Source organism: Oncorhynchus kisutch, linkage group LG2 (genome assembly GCF_002021735.2).
Source record: "Oncorhynchus kisutch isolate 150728-3 linkage group LG2, Okis_V2, whole genome shotgun sequence".
NCBI classification, from domain to species: domain Eukaryota; kingdom Metazoa; phylum Chordata; class Actinopteri; order Salmoniformes; family Salmonidae; genus Oncorhynchus; species Oncorhynchus kisutch.
The window spans coordinates 1,708,332-1,734,227 of record NC_034175.2 but is presented as its reverse complement, the minus strand read 5'-3'; the positions used below and the strand labels follow the sequence as shown (position 1 = coordinate 1,734,227).

The 25,896-nt window shown below is 42.7% G+C and overlaps 1 protein-coding gene across 2 annotated transcripts; it reads right to left on the bottom strand.

Annotated features, from left to right (window-relative positions):
* Window positions 1-3,100: 3,100 nt before the first annotated feature.
* On the bottom strand, window positions 3,101-23,973 carry LOC109905776 (extracellular matrix protein 1). Of its 2 annotated transcripts, XM_031837032.1 has the most exons (8): window positions 23,597-23,931; window positions 22,753-22,818; window positions 22,344-22,660; window positions 21,819-22,006; window positions 7,491-7,776; window positions 7,092-7,306; window positions 4,115-4,202; window positions 3,101-3,887 (listed from the first exon to the last, which is right to left on the bottom strand). In XM_031837032.1, exons 1-8 carry the CDS (start codon window positions 23,655-23,657, stop codon window positions 3,699-3,701), a joined length of 1,410 nt encoding a protein of 469 aa, XP_031692892.1. In that variant the 5' UTR covers window positions 23,658-23,931; the 3' UTR covers window positions 3,101-3,698. The 2 variants fall into 2 exon arrangements, with proteins under 2 accessions (XP_031692892.1, XP_031692896.1); XM_031837036.1 differs by lacking the exon at window positions 22,753-22,818 and having other exon boundaries at window positions 23,597-23,973.
* Between the last annotated feature and the right edge of the window lie 1,923 nt (window positions 23,974-25,896).

Genomic DNA, 25,896 nt, shown 5'->3' with positions numbered 1-25,896 from the left:
TAGAGAAGTAAAATCACAATCCTATCATCACAAAAACATTCTCTTCATCCTTGATATTTTCTACACCACGTAAAGGATGTAAACCTGGTGTTAAAACTCCTCATGTTTTCGTTATAATGTCTTTATACATTTTCCATATTCCATCTCTCATCATTCCCAGCATTTGAAATATATTGTCCCAGTGTTCATTGTTTGATGTTGAAGTTTTGGACATTCCATTCACCCATACTAGAGACAAGAAAGGACATTTTACAAAAGTATGACATCTGCTGCGTTACAATTTATGATCTGTAGACGGTGATCCACTGTCCTGATCTGAAAAGTGTGTATTTATTCAACCTTTATTTTACCAGGAGACATCTTTTTTGTATGTGTGCATGGGTGTCTCACCATCCCGGCTCATGCCCTGGGTCACACACTTCTGCAGTCGGCAGCTCTGTCAGCGGTTGCGGCTGGCTCTGTCTATAGGACAGTTACTCTGTCTGGAACAGGAGTAGGACACGGACGGCAGCTGGCTACGCCGGAAAAAACCCTGAGGGGGAGAGAGGACCATTGACATAACCAATGAAATCGCTGGAAATAAGTCATCTGACCACACGGTTAGTTATGTCTGCTTGGTCAGAGTGAAATTAGGTGTGTAGTGCTGCAGTCTCACCTTGCAGCCCTCGCAGGTGATGACTCCTGATGATTTATCATCACAGATCTTTCCTCAAATGTGCTTTGTTGAAGTCCTCAGCTATAATAAATGCAGCCTCAGGATATGTCGTTTCCAGTTTGCATAAAGTCCAGTGAAGTTCTTTGAGGGCCATCGTGGTATTGGCTTGAGGGGGAATATAAACGGCTGTGACTATAACCAAATAATTATCTTGGGAGGTAATACGAACATTTGATTGTGAGATATTCTAGGTTGGGTGAACAAAAGGACTTGAGTTTTTGTGTGTTATCATAATCACACCATGAGTAGTTAATCATGAAACATACAACCCCACCTTGCTTCTTCCCAGAGAGTTCTTTATTCCTGTCTGAACAGTGTATTGAGAACCCAGCTGGCTGTATGGACAAAGACAGTATATCCCGAGACAGCCATGTTTCCGTGAAACAGAGCATGTTACAATCCCTGATGTCTGTCTGGAAGGAGATTCTTGACCTGAGCGTGTCTAATTTATTATCCAGAAAACGAATATTAGCAAGTAATACACCAGGGAGCAGTGGATGGTGTGTGCGCCTCCTGAGTCGGACTAGAAGTCCACTCCGAACACCTCTTCTCCGCCGGCGGTGTTTTGGATCAGCCTCTGGAATCAGTTAAATTCCCCTGGGGATACGAACAAAGGATACGATTTGGGAAAGTCGTATTCCCGGTGGTAATGCTGGTGAGTTACCGTCGCTCTGATATCCAAAAGTTATTTCCAGCTGTATGTAATAACACAAACATTTCCTGGGCTAATAATGTAAGAAATCACACACAAAAAGCAAAATACTGCAAAGTTGATTAGGAACTAGAAGCAGAACTGCCCTATCTGTCAGGCGTCATCTTGCCTATCAACTGTTCAGAGGAGACTGCGTGAATCAGGCCTTTATGGTCGAATTACTGCAAAGAAACCACGACTAAAGGACACCAATAAGAAGAAGAGAGTTGCTTGGGCCAAGAAAAAATAGCAAAAGACATTAGACCAGTGGAAATCTGTCCTTAGGTCTGACGAGTCCACATTTTAGATTTTTGGTTCCAACTGGTGTGTCTTTGTGAGACGCTGAGTAGGTGAACAGATCATCTCCGCATGTGTAGTTCCCACCGTGAAGCATGGAGGATGAGGTGTGATGGTGCTTTGCTGGTGACACTGTCTGTGATTTATTTAGAATTCAAGGCACAGTTAACCAATATGGCTACCACAGCATTCTGCAGTGATATGCCATCACATCTGGTTTGTTCTTAGTGGGACTATCATTTGTTTTTCAACAGGGCAATGACCCAAAACACACCTCCAGGCTGTGTAAGGGCTAGAAGGAGAGTGCTGCATCAGTGCTGCATCAGATGACCTAGCCTCCACAATCAGCCGACCTCAACCCATTTGAGATGGTTTGGGATGATTTGTAGTCAACAAGTGCTCAGCATATGTGGGAACTCCTTCAAGACTGTTGTAAAAGCATTCCTCATGAAGCTGGTTGAGAGAATGCCAAGAGTGTGCAAAGCTGTCATCAAGGCAAAGGGTGGCTACTTTGAAGAATCTCAAATATAAAATATATTTTGATTTGTTTAACACTTATTATTATTATTTCATAGTGTCTTATTTCATAGTTTTGATGTCTTCACTATTATTCTACAATGTAGAAAGAGTCAAAATAAAGAAACCCCTTGAATGAGTAGGTGTGTCCAAACTTTTGACTGGTACTGTATATAGTGAGAACACCCTGTATCATTTGTATGTGTTTGTTCATTGGCCTAGTTCGCAGTCCTGTATTCAGACTTAGATCCCCATAAAGCAATCAGGCTTGTTATTGTTGGACCAAAACAGACCTGTCTATTCTCATGACCTGACTCAAACTGGCTAGCTACTACAGTACCAAGGAAAGATCAACTGTAACAAACACCATAGTCAAGCTGATAAGAGCCTGTACGATAACAGGCTTAGAAAGGTGGAGAAGACTCTCCTGTCCTGACCCAGCGTCACTGGGGTAAGGTATACAGACTTCTGCAACCTGATTGGCTGAACGCAATATGCAACATCTGGGACTAACATTCTTAGCCACTTTGGCATGGTGGTGGAAAATAGTGTTTCATAAAGAAAGCAGTTTCCCCGTTTTTTTTCTACCTTCTCGCAATTCAATTAAATTACGGAGGAAATCGATGCCTTTGCAGCCTGAATGGAGAATGTTTCATGTAAGAACCGGTCCACCGGGGATACAAGTGTATATAACCGGCTTCATACAATGCCTTTGGACGGTGAGATGAAACCACTCAATATCGCCATCTGCCAGGCTTTGGGCTAAACTCTGTGGCTGTGACAGCTAGTGAGGACCCTGTCTGTCTCTATTAATGCAAGTTCTACTACACTAACTTAGTGGATACATGTCAGTCACACAGTCACTATAACATAAAGTCCACTTCCATCAACATTTCAGTTTATTCAAATAATCATTTCAATGTTGTTCGTGTGTCAGATAATGACAAATTACAATAACTGGCAGTGCTTCACTCCAAAATGATTAAGACATATTCATTCTGTAAAGATTTATTTCAAATGTTAGAAATAGAACAGGACAACTGGACTAGCAGTTCTGGAGCTATATGAAAAATACAACTAACAAATCTGAAACATATCTGCTTTACGAAACAAATCACCATTTGAATTAGCACTTCTTTTTTATATTGATATCAGCTCTCCAGGTGTTCTAACATTATAACACCCTCTTAATGACAGACACTGACAGTAAATACTGAAATATTATGTGCACTCGGATACCATACATTAATTGGTTGTCATCTGGCCATGCTAGAAAATATGGAATAAATGGCACTAACTATAAATTCTGCTTACTCTTACCCACACCCTAACCCCTGTTTGACTAAATCATGCAATTGCTCAACAGTTCTTCTGTATTAGCCAATTGAATCCTTTCTGGCATGGTTATCTAGTGACTACTGCAGAAATGCCCTGACCGCTAATTCGGATTGGCCCACTGCCATCAGAGTAAAACCAAAATCAGGTGAGGAGGAATTTCCTCTTTCTGAGGTGTGGGGACTTGGTTGCCTTGGTGATGGCATTCATGAGCAGTCTGGAGAGGCAAATAGGGGAGTCCTGGGAGAAGGAGGAGGAAGGGCAGGACTTCTGCAAGACAGAGGAAGAGGAGGGCTTCCCCTCAAGACAGCGTGTCTGCGACAGCATCACTAGCTGGGTTCACAGTCAAAGAGAGAAGTTATGAAAACAACAATATCAAAAAGCCTGCAACATGCAAAGAGTTACAATATAAAAATGATTGTTTACAACTAACTTAACTCTCAGTCTAAGATCCTTTGGACACTTGATGGCCAATCATGTTCATTTTATCCCAATGGGACAACCTGGTTAATATGAGATATGGGGTTGTCTGAGTGAAGCTGCATTAGTGTCAAACTCACCTGTATCTGAACACATGCAGTTCTCTGGTCTGCTGGCAGGGAGCAGCATTGGTCCACTAAGTTCTGGACAGGGAGAGCCACAGGGAAGCTGAGAGAGCAGATTGCAAGATCATCTCAGTATACTACATCTTTGTTTTACTTAATAATCAAACCAAATCAGTCAAAGGGCTTTGTTAGACAGATATGTACAAATGTCCCTGGATTAAACTAGCTGCTGTAATAAGATACTTGTGAAAGTTATTGTATACTATTGTTTTTAAACTTTTGGTCATGTTTTTTGATAAAATCCAAATCTGGAATTTGAATGTCATTAACCACATTTCCTTCCACAGTTTTATTGCAAGTAAGGACATACCGTATAAAATAAAACCACAACAACTGGAATGGAAACAGGAATCTTTTGTAAAATTGTATAAATACTGACAGATAATTTGTTCGTTTGACATGGTGGGATCTTTTCGTCTGTAAAATGAGTTATGTGAGAAATGGAGGTGGAAATTCCTTTATGCGCAACTATTGATATAATAACCATCATATCCATGTAAACTTGCAGTCACTCGATAATATGGTGTGTGGTCCTTCCACTACGACTCAGGAAACTATGCAGTTTATTAGGCTACAGATGAAACAAGTTATGATGAACTTCACAGGGTGGTGAAGATGCACAGTGATGCTCCTTTCCAGTAAATACAGTGCCTTGCGAAAGTATTCGGCCCCCTTGACCTTTGCGACCTTTTGCCACATTTCAGGCTTCAAACATAAAGATATAAAACTGTATTTTTTTGTGAAGAATCAACAACGAGTGGGACACAATCATGAAGTGGAACGACATTTATTGGATATTTCAAACTTTTTTAACAAATCAAAAACAGAAAAATTGGGCGTGCAAAATTATTCAGCCCCTTTACTTTCAGTGCAGCAAACTCTCTCCAGAAGTTCAGTGAGGATCTCTGAATGATCCAATGTTGACCTAAATGACTAATGATGATAAATACAATCCACCTGTGTATAATCAAGTCTCCGTATAAATGCACCTGCACTGTGATAGTCTCAGAGGTCCGTTAAAAGCGCAGAGAGCATCATGAAGAACAAGGAACACACCAGGCAGGTCCGAGATACTGTTGTGAAGAAGTTTAAAGCCGGATTTGGATACAAAAAGATTTCCCAAGCTTTAAACATCCCAAGGAGCACTGTGCAAGCGATAATATTGAAATGGAAGGAGTATCAGACCACTGCAAATCTACCAAGACCTGGCCGTCCCTCTAAACTTTCAGCTCATACAAGGAGAAGACTGATCAGAGATGCAGCCAAGAGGCCCATGATCACTCTGGATGAACTGCAGAGATCTACAGCTGAGGTGGGAGACTCTGTCCATAGGACAACAATCAGTCGTATATTGCACAAATCTGGCCTTTATGGAAGAGTGGCAAGAAGAAAGCCATTTCTTAAAGATATCCATAAAAAGTGTAGTTTAAAGTTTGCCACAAGCCACCTGGGAGACACACCAAACATGTGGAAGAAGGTGCTCTGGTCAGATGAAACCAAAATTGAACTTTTTAGGGCAACAATGCAAAACGTTATGTTTGGCGTAAAAGCAACACAGCTCATCACCCTGAACACACCATCCCCACTGTCAAACATGGTGGTGGCAGCATCATGGTTTGGGCCTGCTTTTCTTCAGCAGGGACAGGGAAGATGGTTAAAATTGATGGGAAGATGGATGGAGCCAAATACAGGACCATTCTGGAAGAAAACCTGATGGAGTCTGCAAAAGACCTGAGACTGGGACGGAGATTTGTCTTCCAACAAGACAATGATCCAAAACATAAAGCAAAATCTACAATGGAATGGTTCAAAAATAAACATATCCAGGTGTTAGAATGGCCAAGTCAAAGTCCAGACCTGAATCCAATCGAGAATCTGTGGAAAGAACTGAAAACTGCTGTTCACAAATGCTCTCCATCCAACCTCACTGAGCTCGAGCTGTTTTGACAGGAGGAATGGGAAAATATTTCAGTCTCTCGATGTGCAAAACTGATAGAGACATACCCCAAGCGACTTACAGCTGTAATCGCAGCAAAAGGTGGCGCTACAAAGTATTAACTTAAGGGGGCTGATTAATTCTGCACGTCCAATTTTTCAGTTTTTGATTTGTTAAAAAAGTTTGAAATATCCAATAAATGTCGTTCCACTTCATGATTGTGACCCACTTGTTGTTGATTCTTCACAAAAAATACAGTATTATATCTTTATGTTTGTAGCCTGAAATGTGGCAAAAGGCCACAAAGTTCAAGGGGGCCGAATACTTTCGCAAGGCACTGTATCAAAGGTTTTATTCTGGTGACATTATGATTGATGCTTGATGCTTTAAAAAATGTAAATACTGGTCGCTGTTATCCATAATAAATCTCATCATGTAGACTAGCTTACCCACACTGTATTTGCTAGCTGTTGGCTCGAGCGATTGTGCCAAGACCAGTGTTGGCACATTTACTATTTATAACAACCGTTTCTGAACTTTAGATTTTTATTCAGGAAAATGAAAAAAAATAATAATAATTGTGTGCACTACAAAAATCAGCAACAAGTCAGTTTGGTGGAAACACACCACTTGTGGGAAAATGCGCATATTTAAAATCTGTCGCCAGTCGGATGGAAACATAGCTACAGTCACCATCTACTACAGTGAAATGTACCCTTTCTGAAAGGTCTGGTTCTGTCACCCAGAAAGATAAACAATCGGGCTGGGCAGCATAAAAATGTGACTGAGGAGGAAAAAGGTCAAATTAAACAAACAAACAAACAAACAAACAAACACACACACACACACACACACACACACACACACACACACACACACACACACACACACACACACACACACACACACACACACACACACACACACACACACACACACACACACACACACACACACACACACACACACACACAATAAACCTAAACAAACCCTTACTTCTTGATGACCTTGTATGTTTCACAGATGTGTCCGAGGTTGTGGGTCTGTGGTGCGTCAGAAGCAGAGTCAAGCTTTTGGTCATAGTCTGGATGAGGGGCGAGGGAGGAGAAACAGGTATACCTGTCCTCACCTTCTCCCACATCACAACAGGAGGAGTTGTGAGGTCTCCCCTTCTGCTCTTCCTCACAGAACCTGTCAAGCACCTCACGCCACTAAGAGAGAGGTGGAGAGATGTTCTGTAAACACTTGAATTGATCAACACTCGAACTGTACACACACACACACACACACACACGCACACACACGCACACGCACACACACACACACACACACACACACACACACACACACACACACACACACACACACACACACACACACACACACACTCCTTACCTTTCCCTCAGCACAGGGTAGCACGTTCTCCAGTCCCTTACAGCAGTGTTTGAACCCTCTCTCCAGGCGGTTCATGGCCTTTGATTGGCGGGCCAGCCAGCCAAAGCCTGTACGTGGCAGGCACTTGGTGGTGGAGAGGGGTCGGCTGTTGTGTAGGCAGCAGACCAATCCGATGTTGTCGAAAGTGGGGCGTCCAGGGGGGAAGCTGATGTCAGAGTCTCTGGGAGTAGCTTGGGGGCTCTTCTTGTGCTTCTCCCCTCTGACAGCACATGGACCAGGCTGGGACCTGGGAGGAAAGGACACAATACATGTAGTCATTAGTTTCCAGGGCTGTGGCGGTCATGACATTTTGTCAGCCTGTGATTGTCATGCAAATGACTGCCAGTCTCATGGTAATTGAAGTTAATTAACATCAACACGTTTAGCATCTCCTGGCTTCCACACACAGCTTACAAGCCACTGATGCAGACCTTTTGAACATCTACATTTTAAGATGTCTAATAAATCCATTATTTATTTTAGACAGGTTTAAAAAAACATGATATGATGAAAATGTAGTCTATTTCAGAAGAACAGAATAGCATACTCTGAGTTGTCCTGAATAAAATAGAAAGGATATTTTCTCCAAATGATTTGAGGGAGTGAACACATGCTGCTATTCTGTGTTGAGCGGTTAACAAAGAAACAGGTCCTCCTGTATGCTTAATGTTTTGTTGTTAATGCAACTTTAGTTGTGATATACAGTACCAGTCAAAGGTTTGGACACACCTACTCATTCAGGGGTTTTCTTTATTTTTGTACTATTTTCTACATTATAGAATAATAGTAAAGACAGCAAAACTATGAAATACCACATATGGAATCATGCAGTAACCAAAAAAGTGTTAAGCAAATCAAAATATATTTGATATTCTTCAAAGTAGCCACCCTTTGCCTTGATTACAGCTTTGCACATTCTTAGCATTCTCTCAGCCAGCTTCATGAGGTTGTCATCTGGAATGCATTTCAATTAACAGGTGTGCCTTGTTCATTTATGGAATTTCTTTCCTTCTTAATGCGTTTGAGCCAATCAGTTGTGTTGTGACAAGGTAGGGGTGGTATACAGAACATAGCCATATTTGGTAAAAGACCAAGTCCATATTATGACAAGAACAGCTCATATAATCAAAGAGAAACGACAGTCCATCATTACTTTAAGACATGAAGGCCAGTCAATCTGGAACATTTCAAGAACTTTAAAAGTTTCTTCAAGTGCAGTCGCAAAAGCCATCAAGCGCTATGATGATACTGGCTCTCATGAGGACCGCCACAGGAAAGGAAGACCCAGAGTTACCTCTGCTGCAGATGATATGTTCATCAGAGTTACCAGCCTCAGAAATCGCTGCCCAAATAAATGCTTCACAAAGTTCTAGTAACAGACACATCTGAACATCAACTGTTCAGTGGAGACTCCCTGAATCAGGTCTTCATGGTCGAATTGCTGCAAATAAACCACTACTAAAGGACACCAACAATAAGAAGAGACTTGATGGGCCAAGAAACACAAGACATGGACATTAGACCGGTGAAAATCTGTCCTTTGGTCTGATGAGTCCAAATTTGAGATTTTTGGTTCCAACCGCCGTGTCGTTGTGAGACACAGAGTAGGTGAACGGATAATCTCTGCATTTGTGGTTCCTACCGTGACACATGGAGAATGTGGTGTGACGGTGTGGGGGTGCTTTGCTGGTGACACTGTCAGCGATGTTTTTAGAATTCAAGGCACACTTAACCAGCATGGCTACCACAGCATTCTGTGGCGATATGCCATCCCACCTGGATGGCGTCCAGGACAAAGACCCAAAACACACCTCCAGGCTGTGTAAGGGCTGTTTGACCAAGAAGGAAATTGATGGAGTGCTGCATTAGATGACCTGGCCTCCACAATCACCCGACCTCAACCCAACTGAGATGGTTTGAGATGATTTGGACCGCAGAGTGAAGGAAAAGCAGCCAAATGAGTGCTCAGCATATGTGGGAACTCCTTCAAGACTGTTTTAAAAGCGTTCCTCATGAAACTTGTTGAGAGAATGCCAAGAGTGTGCAAAGCTGTCATCAATGCAAAGGTTGGCTACTTTGAAGAACCTCAAATATAAAATATATTTTGATTTATTTAACACTTTGTTGGTTACTACATGATTCTATATGTGTTATTTCATAGTTTTGATTTTTTTCACCATTATTCTACAATGTAGAAAATAGTCAAATAAAAAATGAAGACCCTGGAATGAGTAGGTGTCCAAACCTTTGACTATATGTTTTGATGTTTAATACATTCTAAGGCTGCATGATGTGACTAATGATGATTTGAATAAGAAAATACACGAAAGTTATGTGCTCTGCTCTGTTTCTTCCACAGGCTGCACACACTTCATCAGTCTCTCATTCACAATTTGACAAGCACTTGATCATATTCTCACCCATCAGACTATTCTCAATTTAATCTGGTGTGTACCAATATGTGTGAAATTACTTTTGATTAGAATGCTCCACAAAAAAAATTAATGTCATCCGTAGCCTGCACTTCAATAGTGAATAGCGAATGGAGGTTATGTGCAGTTACTGTATGTTTTTAAAATGCAAGCATAGGCAGCGCATCCATAAGGCTAGGAGGAGCTTTTCCTAAAGTAAATTGAATTAAATTGCCAAAATTCTATAGCCTAATTAGCCTACTCCTGTCTATACAGAAATAAATTAAATCCCTCAAAATAGGCTACTAAAGCATGATTTGGCCACAGAGGATATTTATTTTGTTGTGGATTGTTTTAAATAAACTTGCCTACAGTTGGAAGGAAAGGCAACATGCAATTTGGGCAGATTATTGTTGAGTTGCGACTATCTGTGAAAGTAAAGGCCAAGCCAGGCATATCGCAATATTTCAAAATACAATTGCGGGAAAACATAGTTTGGACAGAAAATGGTTATCGCTGTAAAGAGAAGACAATGAAAGGACTAATCTGTCTTTTAGTTATCTGTCTTTTAGTTATCAAAATTATCAATTAAACAAACAACAGAATAGCCTATTTTATTGGCACCAGCCGAGAGCAACAGCAATATCCTTGGTGAGTGCACATAGCGCATATTCACAATTTTTCAGTAATAATTTCCTCCTCCGACTTACGTCGAAGTTGGTCCCTCTCCTTGGTCAGGCGGCGTTCGGCGGTCGAAGTCACCGACCTTCTAGCCATCGCTGATCCTCTTTTCATTTTCCTTTGGTTTTGTAATCCATCACACTTGGTTCCAATCCCATCAACTAAATGTTGTGTATTTAACCCTCTGTTCCCCCTCATGTCCTTGTCGGTGATTGTTTGTTGTAAGTGTATGTGTACGTCTGTACTGGTGTGTATTTAACCCTCTGTTCCCCCTCATGTCCTTGTCAGATTGTTTATTGTAAGTGCTTGTGCACGGCTGTCCTGGTGTGAGTCGGGTTATGTACCCATTATTTGATTGTTCTGTTTTCCGGTGGGTTTTTTGTCATTAAACTGCACCGTTTGGAAACACAGTTTTTGCTCTCCTGCGTCTGACTTCTCTGCCGCCAGTACGCACCCCTTACAGAATCACCTACCTGACTATGGAGTCAGCAGGAACAGGTACCCCGGGTATAGGGGTGGAGGAGCGTGTCCGGGAGCACGCAGCAATGCTCCGCCTTCTTGGCACTGCCATGGACTGCGTTGTCCAAACTATGGACCACTGGGAGAGACAGGGAGTTCTTCCAGCACCTCCACCAGCATAACCGGGGTCTCCTCTGAGCGCCCCTCTCCCTCCTGGTCCCAGTGGGATTCGTCTCTCCCTGCCCCAGGAATAGGATAGAAAGGCTGCGAACTGCCAGGGGTTCCTTCTTCAACTTCGGGCCGTGAGAGGGTGTCCGCCCTCGTCTCGTGCCTCACCGGGAAAGCCCTAGAGTGGGCCAATGCCGTGTGGAGAGAGGGAGATGCGGCGTTGGACCAGTTTGAGGAGTTCACCCGCCTGACGGTAGAGCAGCGGGTGAGCGGCTCTTCCATCTGAGGCAGGGGACGAGGAGCGCCCAGGAGTTCGCCCAGGAGTTTAAGACAGTGGCTGCCGGAGCGGGATGGAGCGACAGGGCCCTGATCGACCATTACCACTGCAGTCTGCGCGAGGACGTCCGTCGGGAGCTGGCCTGCAGAGACACCACCCTCACGTTCGACCAGCAGGTGGACTAGTCCATCCGGCTGGACAACCTGCTAGCTACCCGCGGACGTTCTGATTGGGGTTTGGTGGTTCCATCCTCCCGCACCCCCTCTCCGATACCCATGGAGCTGGGAGGGGTGGTGCACAAGGAGACCGGAGGGGGTTCCAGCTCGTGCACTATCTGTGGCCGCAGAGGTCACACTGAAGGTCAGTTCCGGGTTGGTTCCTCTGGGGATCGAGGCAGCAGGCAGTGCGCTCTGGTGTCACCCCAGGTGAGCCGGCACCATTTTCACCCAGAGCCCTCTGTTGCACATGGTTGTGTATGTCACTTTCCCTGAGTATTCCCTGCATTCCCAGCATAAGCCACAATCGCCCTTCACTCCGGAGCTGCCGGAGTCTCCCGCCTGTCCGGCGCTGCCGGAGTCTCCCGTCCATTCGGGACCCATGGTTAGGGTCCCCAGTCGGAGGTCGGCGGCGAGGGTCGCCGCTCATAAGAAGCCACTGGGGCGGTTGAGGAGGCGGACAAAAACTGTGGTGAAGTGGGGTCCACGTCCTGCGCCAGAGCCGCCACCGTGGACAGATGCCCACCCAGACCCTCCCCTATAGGTTCAGGTTTTGCGGCCGGAGTCCACACCTTTGGGGGGGGTACTGTCACTTTCTGACCTTTATGTCCTTTGTTTTGTCTTTATTTAGTATGGTCAGGGCGTGAGTTGGGGTGGGCAGTCTATGTGTGTTTTTCTATGTTAGGGTTTTGAGTTCAGCCTAGTATGGTTCTCAATCAGAGGCAGGTATCGTTAGCTGTCTCTGATTGAGAATCATACTTAGTTATCCTGGGTTTCACTTTTGGTTTGTGGGTGTTTGTTGCGGTGTGAGGGTTTGTTGCCTCACGGTACTGTTTCTGTTTTCGTTCATGTTCACGTTTATTGTTTTATATTTCATAGTGTTCAGTTTATATCTTAAAATAAACGTTATGGACACTTACCACGCTGCGCATTGGTCCTCCGATCCTTCTCGCTTCTCCTCCTCAGAAGAGGAGGAGGAAGGCCGGTACAGTTTCATTGAGTTGTAAGATAGTACTTTTGCACACTGTGGCAAAGGGAAGGCACTACTCCCAGTATACACTACTGTTCAAAAGTTTGGGGTCACTTAAATGTCCTTGTTTTTGAAAGAAAGCACATGTCTGTCCATTAAAATAACATAAAATGTATCAGAAATACAGTGTAGACAGTTATTAGCCTTCATTTCTCAGAACAGGAATAGACTGATGAGTTTCAGAAGAAAGTTTTGTTTCTGGTAATTTTGAGCCTGTAATCGAGCCCCCAAATGCTGATGCTCCAGATACTCAACTAGTCTAAATAATGCCAGTTTTATTGCTTCTTTAATCATGACAACAGTTTTCAGCTGTGCTAACATAATTTCAAAAGGGTTTTCTAATGATCAATTAGCCTTTTTTAATTATACATTTGGATTAGCTAACACAACGTGCCATTGGAACATAGGAGTGATGGTTGCTGATAATGGGCCTCTGTATGCCTATGTAGACATTCCATGAAAGACCAGCCATTTCCAGCGACAATAGTTATTTACAACATTAACAATGTCTGCACTGTATTTCTGAAAATGCTTATGTTATTTTAATTGACAAAACAATTTGCTTTTCTTTCAAAACCCAGGATAATTCTAAGTGACCAAAACGTTTTAATGGTAGTGTACGTGAACCCCATGTAGTTGTATTTGCACCTCTACGATGGTCCAATGTCCCTGTCTGTTGTTCGGTGCTTTCCTGGGTAAGGGGCAGTGGCTCTTCGGCTGCATCAGATTCACAACTGTCAGTGTCCATGCTAGGTGGGCTAACAACAAATGTAGAATTACTGATGCTAGCATTGGATGTGCTCGTGGAAGCTGAACAACTTGTGTCGTCTGTCACGTCCTGACCTCCTTTTTTATGTCTCTATTTTAGTTTAGTCAGGGCGTGAGTTGGGGTGGGCATTCTATGTTTTGTTCTGTGTGTTAGATTTCTATGTGTTTTGCCTGGTATGGCTCCCAATCAGAGGCAGCTGTCAATCGTTGTCTCTGATTGAGAACCATACTTAGGCAGCCTGTTTTCCGACTATGGGTTGTGGGTAGTTGTTTTCTGTTTTGTGACAGGACTGTTTCGTTTTCGTTCATTCTCTTTGTTATTTTGTTTTGTGTTCAGTTTAAATAAAAATAACATGAACACTTACCACGCTGTGCTTTGGTCCACACCTTCTTCATACGACGACCGTTACATCGTCGACAGGTGCAGGTGTAGTACTGTTGGTATGTGTCTCTATGGTCGCGGGCCTTACTTCTTTTGAACCATTAATCCATTTTTGAGCAAACGGAATGAGCAGCAGCTACGTTTGGCTATATATGGACCATTGGTGGAATTCCCGCAAGAGAGTAACAGTTAATGTGATTGGATGTTAATTATTTGACTAGGCTACCTGTATTTGACATTGTGTTATTTCGCTGAACAATAGATGGTTTAATTTTATTTTTGGCAGTGAAACGAGGCTACTCAGTAGAGAAAAAAACACAGAAATGTATAGCCCTGTTGAAAAATATAAATCAACTGTTTGAAAATGTGGGAAGCTTTTTGGGAAGCTCCATGCTATACACGTTCAGCCATGAGTTATTAGCCTAAATTATGACCATCCAATCTACTCATCACATTTCCAATAGTAGGCTATTTTATATAAGAAACAGCATTATGCTTTATTATAAAAGGTGCATTTTTATAGTGAGAAATATCTTCCCCAAATATGAAACTCACACACTGCCTATGTTTGCCAGTTAGGCTACACCGGTTGTAAAGCAGATTAATGTGCTTCATTTTAAGAATTGAGACATAAATATATCAGCACAAGAAAGCTGGGATCCTCTTTTATATAGTGGCCAGTCAAAACTCTGTTTTCACACGCAACTGCGCACTGACTGAGTTTATAAGAACACATGTTTCACTAGGCTCTGTAGGCTATGTGCTCTCTTGTGTCCCAGGGGTTCTAGGTCTGTAGGCTATGTGGTCTCTTACCGTGTCCCAGGGGTTCTAGGCCTGCAGGCTGCGTTTGGAGTTATTTGGCCAGGTTAGTTATGATACAAACCTTGTCAGAACATATAGGCCTATGGGCTAGGCTACATGCTAGGCTACGTGCTTCTACACCTGCATTGCTTGCTGTTTGGGGTTTTAGGCTGGGTTTCTGTACAGCACTTTGAGATATCAGCTGATGTACGAAGGGCTATATAAATACATTTGATTTGATTTGATTTGACACGACATGCGCGACTATGATTTGAAAAAGTTGCACAAAAAAAAGCATGCGCTGTTTCTTGCCTTACTGCACATACTGGGCACCATTAACATATTATAATATTGTCACCCATTAGACTAGTTTAATCTTGCCCTTACATATACTAAATAGGGATGCTCGATATATTGTGAACATATCGGAATCGGATGATATTAGCTAAAAATGCCAACATCGGTATCAGCCGATGTCTAGTTTAACGCCAAATGTGCAAAACCGATGTCAAAGCAGGCGTGCATACCTATATAACGAAGGTAAATGACATAATGACGCCACGTAAAATTTTGCACTATTTGTGCAACACAGCATTCCTAAACTAGCCCACAATGTATGCTGTGTGGATCGAGCAGTCAACAAGTAAAAATGTCAGCAAGACAACTCAAAGGTGAAATCCATTAAAGCCAAGATAATGGGATTCATTGCCCTTGACAATCAACCGTTCTCTGTCGTTGGTAATGTTGGCTTTTGCCAACTGGTCGAGCACCAGTTAACACTACCAAGTGCGCTATTTTTCTGACGTTGCCCTACCAGAGTTACACAGTAATCTCATCACTGCTATTATCTTGACGACATACATACTATGGAACAACGCTTGAGTCTTTGCATGTCAAAAAATATATAGTAGCATTGTCAAAGCTGTACAAAAAAGTCTGCAAACAAGCAAACACTGGCCACGAACGATGTGTTTACAATACCGCATTGGTAATAAAGCATCATTTGTTCGACCGCAACTTCGCCAGGTCGCAATTGTAAATGAGAACTTGTTCTCAACTTGCCTACCTGGTTAAATAAAGGTAAAATAAATAAAAATAAATAAAAAACTTCTGGGGTAGATAGCTTTAGCTTGGTACATAGCTAGCACCAATTCAACCAGCCTGAACACAATGACCAGTAAAAACTGCTGTCATTTTCATTATTCTTAGCAATGATTTAGGAATCCTTGTAAGTATTAGCTAGGTTGACACATGTTGTTCGTCTATTGCAATTAGACATTAACATTTATCAAATAAGAACTGTCTTATAAATTAGGGTTATTTTAGATGCCACCTAGCTATATAGTTAGCTAGGTATCTATATAGTTTTATAGGTATCTATATAGTTAGCTAGGTATCTATATATTTAGCTAGGTATCTATAGCTACTGAAACAGATTATGTTGTGTTATTTGACACGTCAAATAGAGTCATTAGACGTGTATCTTTTTTGACACGCAAAGACCCAAACGGCGTTCCATAGAAATCCTGGTTGAGATTGAAACGACTGAACATATTAACAACGAAACAGCACAGCAAATAAGTAAAAGAAATAGGTTTTGATTATGTTTTACTGGTAGTGGCGACAGACATAAATGCCAACAAAATAACATTTTGGTCAGTGTGGGTTGTGTGTAACCTTAATTTAATTAGGCAAGTCAGTTAAGAAAGAATTCTTATTTACAATGACGGCCTGGACAACGCTGGTCCAATTGTGCGCCACCCTATGGGACTCCCAATCACGGCCGGATATGATACAGCCTGGATTCGAACTATGGACTGTAGAGACAGTCTTGCACTGAGATGCAGAGCCTTAGACCGCTGCGTCCATGTGTGTGTTAACTATTTAACTATACTAGAATGCTTAAGGCCGCAAAAAAATGTAATATCGTTATCGGGTTTTTTTGGGCAAGGAAAATATTGAATATCGGTATCTGCCAAAAATGTAATATCGGTATCGGGTTTTTTGGGCAAGGAAAATATTGAATATCGGTATCTGCCAAAAATGTAATATCGGGTTTTTTGGGCAAGGAAAATATTGAATATCGGTATCTGCCAAAAATGTAATATCGGTGCATCACTAATACTAAATATTATATGTATGAAATTAGTTTGGATTATTATCATGCAGCTATCAGAATAGGGGCAGGGGGAAGAATAAATGTAATACATACTCTATGAAGATGGCGCCGAAGAACATGGCTGATGTTTTACTTTCTCCCGACCAATTGTGCTGTTTTTTAGCAGTTTGAGTAACTTATTTTTTTACTCATTGTGTACATAATGTTGCTGCTACCATCTCTTATGACCAAAAATAACTTCTGGACAGAACAGCGATTACTCACCACGGACTGGAATAAACTTTTCCTTTAATGAGTCCGAGGAGAAGCTATCTTGCTTTCATTGGAACAGGACCAGATCCCCCCCTTTTCTGTGAAGAAAAGACGCAGGAAAAGGTGCTGCAGATCGGGCATCCTTCTTAGAATCAGTAAGCGAGCGAGTAAACTCACACTGCCATCTGTTCTTCTTGCTAACGTGCAATCATTGGAAAATATAATGGATAACCTACAATTAAGATTATCCTACCAAGGGGACATTAAAAGCTGTAACATCTTATGTTTCACGAGACGTGGCTGAACGACAATATGCACAATATAGAGCTAGCGGGATTTTCCATGCACCGGCAGAACAGAGACGCTACCTCTGGTAAGACGAGGGGTGAGGGTGTGTGTCTAATAACAGCTGGTGCGCAATGTCTAATATTAAAGGAGTCTCGAGGTATTGCTCCCCTGAGGTTGAGTACCTTATGATAAGCTATAGACCACACTATCTACCAAGAGAGTTCTCATCTATATTATACGTAACTGTCTACTTAACACCACAGAACGAAGCTGGCACTAAGACCGCTCTCAACCAACTCTATAAGGCCATAAGCAAAGAAGAAAATGCTCACCCAGAAGCGGTGCTCCTTGTGGCCGGGGACTTTAATGCAGGCAAACTTAAATCAGTTTTACCAAATTTTTAACATGTCACGTGCAACCAGCGAAAAAAAAGTCCTAGACCACCTTTACTTCACACACAGAGATGCATACAAAGTTCTCTTCCACCCTCCATTTGGCAAATCTGACCATAATTCTATCCTCCTGAGTCCTGCTTACAAGCAAAAACTAAAGCAGGAAGTACCAGTGACTCACTCAGGACTGTTTTGCTAGCACAGACTGGAATATGTCCTATGGTCCTTTGCTGTTGATCTGGGATTGACATAATAAACGTCTCTCTGTCCATCGGATGTGTACCAAACTCACTAAAAGTGGCAGTAATAAAGCCTCTCTTGAAAAAGCCAAACCTTGACCCAGAAAAAAAACAATAATAATCGGCCTACATCGAATCTTCCATTCCTCTCAAAATGTTTAGAAAAGGCTGTTGCACAGCAACTCACTGCCTTCCTGAAGACAAACAATGTATACGAAATGCTTCAGTCTGGTTTTAGCACTGAGACTGCACTTGTGAAGGTGGTAAATTACCTTTTAATGGCATCAGACCAAGGCTCTGCATCTGTCCTCGTGCTCCTAGACCTTAGTGCTGCTTTTGATACCATCGATCACCACATTCTTTTGGAGAGATTGGGGAAACCCAAATTGGTCTACACGGACAAGTTCTGGCCTGGTTTAGATCTTATCTGTCGGAAAGATATCAGTTTGTCTCTGTGAATGGTTTGTCCTCTGACAAATCAACTGTAAATGTCGGTGTTCCTCAAGGTTCTGTTTTAGGACCACTATTGTTTTCACTATATATTTTACCTCTTGGGGATGTCATTCGAAAACATAATGTTAACTTTCACTGCTATGCAGATGACTCACAGCTGCACATTTCAATGAAACATGGTGAAGTCCCAAAATTGCCCTCGCTAGAAGCCTGTGTTTCAGACATAAGGAAGTGGATGGCTGCAAACGTTCTACTTGGACAAAACAGAGATGCTTGTTCTAGGTCCCAAGAAACAAAGAGATCTTCTCTTGAATCTGACAATTAATCTTAATGGTTGTACAGTCGTCTCAAATAAAACTGTGAAGGACCTCGGCGTTACTCTGGACCCTGATCTCTCTTTTGACGAACATATCAAGACTGTTTCAAGGACAGCTTCTTTCCATCTACGTAACATTGCAAAAATCTGAAACTTTCTGTCCAAAAATGATGCAGAAAAATGTATCCATGCTTTTGTTACTTCTAGGTTAGACTACTGCAATGCTCTACTTTCCGGCTACCCGGATAAAGCACTAAATAAACTTCAGTTAGTGCTAAATACGGCTGCTAGAATTGGATCATATTACTCCAGTGCTAGCCTCCCTACACTGGCATCCTGTCAAGACAGGGCTGATTTCAAGGTTTTACTGCTAACCTACAAAGCATTACATGGGCTTGCTCCTACCTATATCTCTGATTTGGTCCTGCCGTACATACCTACACGTACGCTACAGTCACAAGATGCAGGCCTCCTAATTGTCCCTAGAATTTCTAAGCAAACAGCTGGAGGCAGGGCTTTCTCCTATAGAGCTCCATTTTTATGGAATGGTCTGCCTACCCATGTGAGAGACGCAAACTCAGTCTCAACCTTTAAGTCTTTACTGAAGACTCATCTCTTCAGTGGGTACTGTGATTGAGTGTAGTCTGGCCCAGGAGTGTGAAGGTGAACGGAAAGGCTCTGGAGCAATGAACCGCCCTTGCTGTCTCTGCCTGGCCGGTTTCCCTCTATCCACTGCCTCTAACCCTATTACAGGGCCTGAGTCACTGGCTTACTGGTGCTCTTTCATGCCGTCCCTAGCAGGGGTGCGTCACTTGAGTGGGTTGAGTCACTGATGTGATCTTCCTGTCTGGTTTGGGTTGTGCCGTGGCGCAGATCTTTGTGGGCTATACTCGGCCTTGTCTCAGGATGGTAAGTTGGTGATTGAAAGTATCCCTCTAGTGGTGTGGGGGCTGTGCTTTGCAAAGTGGGTGGGGTTATATACTTCCTGTTTGGCCCTGTCCGGGGGTATCATCGGATGGGGCCACAGTGTCTCCTGACCCCTCCTGTCTCAGCCTCCAGTATTTATGCTGCAGTAGTAAGTGTCGGGGGGCTAGGGTCAGTTTGTTATATCTAGAGTACTTCTCCAGTCTTATCCGGTGTCCTGTGTGAATTTAAGTATGCTCTCTCTAATTCTCTCTTTCTCTCTTTCTTTCTCTCTCTCGGAGGACCTGAGCCGTAGGACCATGCCTCAGGACTACCTGGCATGATGACTCCTTGCTGTCCCCAGTCCACCTGGCCGTGCTGCTGCTCCAGTTTCAACTGTTCTGCCTGCAGCTATAGAATCCTGACCTGTTCACCGGACGTGCTACCTGTCCCAGACCTATTATTTGACCATGCTGGTCATTTATGAACATTTGAACATCTTGGACATGTTCTGTTATAATCTCCACCCGGCACAGCCAGAAGAGGACTGGCCACCCCTCATAGCCTAGTTCCTCTCTAGGTTTCTTCCTAGGTTTTGGCCTTTCTCGGGAGTTTTCCTAGCCAACGTGCTTCAACACCTGCATTGCTTGCTGTTTGGGGTTTTAGGCTGGATTTCTGTACAGCACTTTGAGATATCAGCTGATGTACGAAGGGCTATATAAATCAATTTGATTTGATTTGCACTTTTTGCACCAAAATACGTGCACCAAAATCTCTAGGAGACAGATCGCGTCTCCTTCCTGAGCAGTATGATGGCTGTGTGGTCCCATGGTGTTTATACTTGCGTACTATTGTTTGTACAGATGAACGTGGTACCTTCAAGTGTTTGGAAATTGCTCTCAAGGATAAACCAGACTTGTGGAGGTCTACATTTTTTTCTGAGGTCTTGGCTGATTTCTTTGGATTTTCCCATGATGTCAAGCAAAGAGGCACTGAGTTTGAAGGTAGGCCTTGAAATACATCCACAGGTACACCTCCAATTGACTTAAATGATGTCAATTAGCCTATCAGAAGCTTCTAAAGCCATGCCGTCATTTTCTGGAATTTTCCAAGCTGTTTAAAGGCACAGTCAACTTAGTGTATGTAAACTTCTGACCAACTGGAATTGTGATACAGTCAAATAATCTGGCTGTAAACAATTGTTGGAAAAATTACTTGTCATGCACAAAGTAGATGTTCTAACCGACTTGCCCAAACTATAGTTTGTTAACAATACATTTGTAGAGTGGTTGAAAATGAGTTTTAATGACTCCAACCTAAGTGTATGTAAACTTCCGACTTCAACTGTACATGCACAAATGACCTCAACTAACCTGTACCCCCACACACTGACTCAGTACCGGTGCCCCTGGTACATAACCTCATTATTGTTATTCTTATTGTGTTACCTTTTATTATTACTTTTTATTTTAGTCTACTTGGTAAATATTTTCTTGACTCTTCTTGAACTGCACTGTTGGTTAAGGGCTTGTAAGTCAGCATTTCATAGTAAAGTCTATACTTGTTGTATTCTGCGCATGTGACAAATATAGTTTGATTTGATGTAAATACACTTAAATAGCAAATAGAGGGCGCATTTCCTATGGTTAATATTCATGCAGCCAAGTAGGCTATACTCCTTTGGAAAGCGAAGCAATGTGCTTAATATTAGGAACGTTGAGAAATAAATATAGTAGGCCTGGCCTATAGAAAGCTGATGGGATCCTCTTTTTAAAAGAGGCCAAAAAAATTCCCACAATTGATTAGCCTATAGAACTGTTGCGCAACATGAGCTCATGGGCACTCATGAAGTGTTTGATTAGATTTTCGATTTACATTTCTATTGATGTCAGTGTGATTAGAGAGACAGTACGGTGCTGAGTACCAGCACATTAGCAACTGACTGTTAGCAAGTTTGGTACTCTACTAATGATCATCAGCACCATCAGAGCGCAGTTTTGGAGAAGCCTAGTTACCGTTAAACAGTCACGTGGAATTTGACTGCGGTCATGACTCGTAACCACCAGTGTGGCGGTAATACCGTCACCATAACAGCCCTGCCCTAAAACTAAAGTAAACCTCTCTCCCTCCCTTACTTGTGACAAGTGTTGGGGTTAAAGGTGAAGCCAGGTTCAGGTATGGGGGTGGTCGGCAGGTAGGTGGGGTCTGGGTTTTCCCTATGGAAACAGCTCAGTCTGGCCTCGCCCTCCTTCTGGCAGCAGGGGTGAGGGACTGTCTTCACTCCGGACTCCTCAGCACAGAATGTGGACAGGGTCTGTTCCCACTGTAAGTGACATATACAAACATCAATTCACACATGAAAAATAGAGATAAAAGAAGTCCTAAAATAGTGAAGATACAACTTTAGTGGGCCTGACTCATGAATGCCTTCCCCTCTACACAGCTATACAGATAGACTCCAAGGCTAATCTGTTGTGTCTGTATGGGCTTTCCTTCTACTAAGTCTCATCTTCCCTGGGCATCCTCTGTCCTCATCACTATTGCATCTGTGCACCTAGAAGGTGGTTCTGTTGGTACACTAGGAGTGAATGGACCTAAACAGAACTGAACGCAACACAACACGAAAGGACAGAATCCAATGTTGCCGCAGAAACACTCACCGCCTGTGTAACGCAGCACAGCGTCACTTCCTGGACCTGCTGTGTCCCGTTCCCATGGCAACATGCGCTGTACCAGGACTCTACCCGGTTGACTGCTGCAGCTCGACGAATAAAGTGGCCTCCGCCGCTGCGGGGGAGGGAGTAGGAAGGGTACCGCGGACGATGGCTGCTATGGAGACAGATGGCCTGGAGGTTTTTATGGGAGGGCCGGCCGGGGGGGAAGAGGACACTGGGGTAGGACTGCCCAAACATGCTAGGCACAGCCATTGGCCGAACTCCAGGTGTAAAGTCTGTGTCCGGGTACTGGGTGATCTCCCCTGGAAGACAAATATACACACAGCACCTTGAGGGCATTGAAAAAAAAAATGAAAAAAAAAAACCACACACACACACTACATGTCACACTAACTTTGCAGGAAATCCTCTATGTCAATGGAGGCCGGTCTCTGTAACATGTCAGGAAGGGATCTGTTATCTGTGGAAGGGATGAGAGAATGTAAACACACACGCCCACACGTACTAGTTAATAAATAAGCCATAGCACTCTGACCATGTGATGTCAGTACTGTTGTTTTCCACCTAGATTTGTGGAAATCATGAAATCAGAATACTTAAAGCTAATATGTAACTTTTTGGGTGACCCAAATCACATAGAAATGTGACTTATAGATCTGTTATTCTCATTGACAGCAAGCCTAAGAAGTGGAAGATCTGTTCTAAGTGTACTATTTCAATGATTCCCATTTCTTAAGTTACATTTTTGCTTTTGGTTTTGTATACCAGCTTCAAACAGCTGAAAATATAAATATTTTTGCCTATTGAAAATGTATTTCATAGCGGTTTAGATGGTACAATGATTCTCAACATTATACATTACTTGTTTTGTCACAAACTGAAATTAACTATTTGAATTGTATCAAGCAGGAAATTACGGAGCCACTTCTGCATATTGCACCTTCAATTAACATGGTGTGAATTCTCTAGTCTAGATTTTTTGTTATACCTAGAATAATAGTTATACTGTTAGTAGACTTGGACAAAGTTGTTCCACACTAAACTGGTGGAATGGAATGTATCACGTCCAACAAATAATGTTTTTCTTCATGATCTTGATAGGGCATAAAAATGGCCTCTTCTGTGCACTTCTAACAGACCATGCACAAACAGAAGGGGAGCCATAAACACATACCAGGACATAAAACAAGGACAGAAAGAACTGATGACTACATGCAAAAACCTTGTAGGCTACACACCTTCAGACGAGCACACCAGCACTAATGCACACCAGCACGCTAGAGCCCAAGACCAACCCATTTTGAGTACTGATACGGGAGTTATCCTTGTCCTCTTTCACTGGACTGTTTCAACTCCCTCTGTTTTGCCCTCTTTCACCCCCACTTTCTTTCCCTGTGTTTAGCAAAGTTGTTCCAAAGCCACGCCAAGTTCAGGAAACGACTTGACAAACGACAGCTGGAATCCCTTCTTTTCAAACCGTTATGTCCTTATGGAGTGGTATGAAACAGAGAATGAGTGTGTGAGAGCTGTGAGAGAGCATAAATACATGTATGGTTGTTCTGTGATTGGAGGGAAAAGAGGGAGGTATTGTCCCACCATTAGTCAGCAGTGCTATGTATTCATGGATGGAAGCCAGTCTCCCCCCCAAAAAATTGGCCAATAACAAAATAAATAATTGTCCTTCATTTCGCAAGAGGTTGAATGTATCCTCACACTATGGAAAGCAACTGATTGTGCAAAACAGCGCCTCTTTGTATGTGTAATATCGAATGCAAGGGAAGCTAGCAAGCATTTGGTCTCCCTTGATAAAACACTTATAAAATAATAGCCAATCAGTGTTGAACTAAACCTAGTGAGCTCAACTGTGAATGGTCCTGGCACACCCAAAAAAGTGTCAAGGAAGCCAGTTTGGATTTGGCTGCAGTCCAATCACATCACATCATGTCACATCCAGAAACAATTTGAATCTTGTTGTGTTGTTGTCCTCCAGTGACTAGCTAGCTAAAATTGTCCTAAATTAGCCATGGATGAAGATAGGGTTTTGGGCTTGTGGTTTTACTTAATTCTCCATACTGGCCAATGATTATGACAGCGATTCTGATCCAACCATAAAATGTATAGTGTCTCTTGCCTGAGAGGATGGAAGTTCAATACGTAGCCAGATGTAGAAGGCTAATGTTAACCAGCTGGCTCATCATTTCCCATGAGAGCAAGTTAGGCTAGCGAGCAAGCATTTTTGCCAGGTAGCCTAGGACAACAAAATCTAAAAGCATGTACTGTATGACAGAGTCATAGAACGTTTCGTCCACATGAAAGGGAGGAGGCGTTGCTAGAAATGTGACTTATATATCTGTTATTCTCATTGGACAGTGCAGTTAGATTAACAAGAATTTAAGCCTTCTGCCAATATCAGATATGTCTCGCATTAGCCTACGTTAGCTAAACCGGTTCATACACATATACAGTGGGGCAAAAAAGAAGCCACTCCTTCGTTGCCCGGGCGGTGTGTTTGGGATCATTGTCATGCTGAAAGACCCAGCCACGTTTCATCTTCAATGCCCTTGCTGATGGAAGGAGGTTTTCACTCAAAATCTCACAAGACATGGCCCCATTCATTCTTTCCTTTACACGGATCAGTCGTCTTGGACCCTTTGCAGAAAAACAGCCCCAAAGCATGATTTTTCCACCCCCCATGCTTCACAGTAGGTATGGGGTTCTTTGGATGCAACTCAGCATTCTTTGTCCTCCAAACACGACGAGTTGAGTTTTCACAAAAAATATATATTTTGGTTTCATCTGACCATATGACATTCTCCCAATCTTCTTCTGGATCATCCAAATGCTCTCTAGCAAACTTCAGACGGGCCTGGACAGGTACTGGCTAAAGCAGGGGGACACGTCTGGCACTGCAGGATTTGAGTCCCTGGCGGCGTAGTATGTTACTGATGGTAGGCTTTGTTACTTTGGTCCCAGCTCTCTGAAGGTCATTCACTAGGTCCCCCCGTGTGGTTCTGGGATTTTTGCTCATCGTTCTTGTGATCATTTTGACCCCACGGGGTGAGATCTTGCATGGAGCCCCAGATCGAGGGAGATTATCAGTGGTCTTGTATGTCTTCCATTTCCTAATAATTGCTCCCACAGTTGATTTCTTCAAACCAAGCTGCTTACCTATTGCAGATTCAGTCTTCCCAGCCTGGTGCAGGTCTACAATTTTGTTTCTGGTGTCCTTTGACAGCTCTTTGGTCTTGGCCATAGTGGAGTTTGGAGTGTGACTGTTTGAGGTTGTGGACAGGTGTCTTTTATACAGGTAACGAGTGGAGGACAGAGGAGCCTCTTAAATAAGAAGTTACAGGTCTGTGAGAGCCAGATCTCCTGCTTGTTTGTTGGTGACCAAATACTTATTTTCCACCATAATTTTCAAATAAATTCATAAAAAATCCTACAATGTGATTTTCTGGATTTCTTTTTCTAATTTTGTCTGTCATAGTTGAAGTATACCTATGATGAAAATTACAGGCCTCTCTCATCTTTTTAAGCA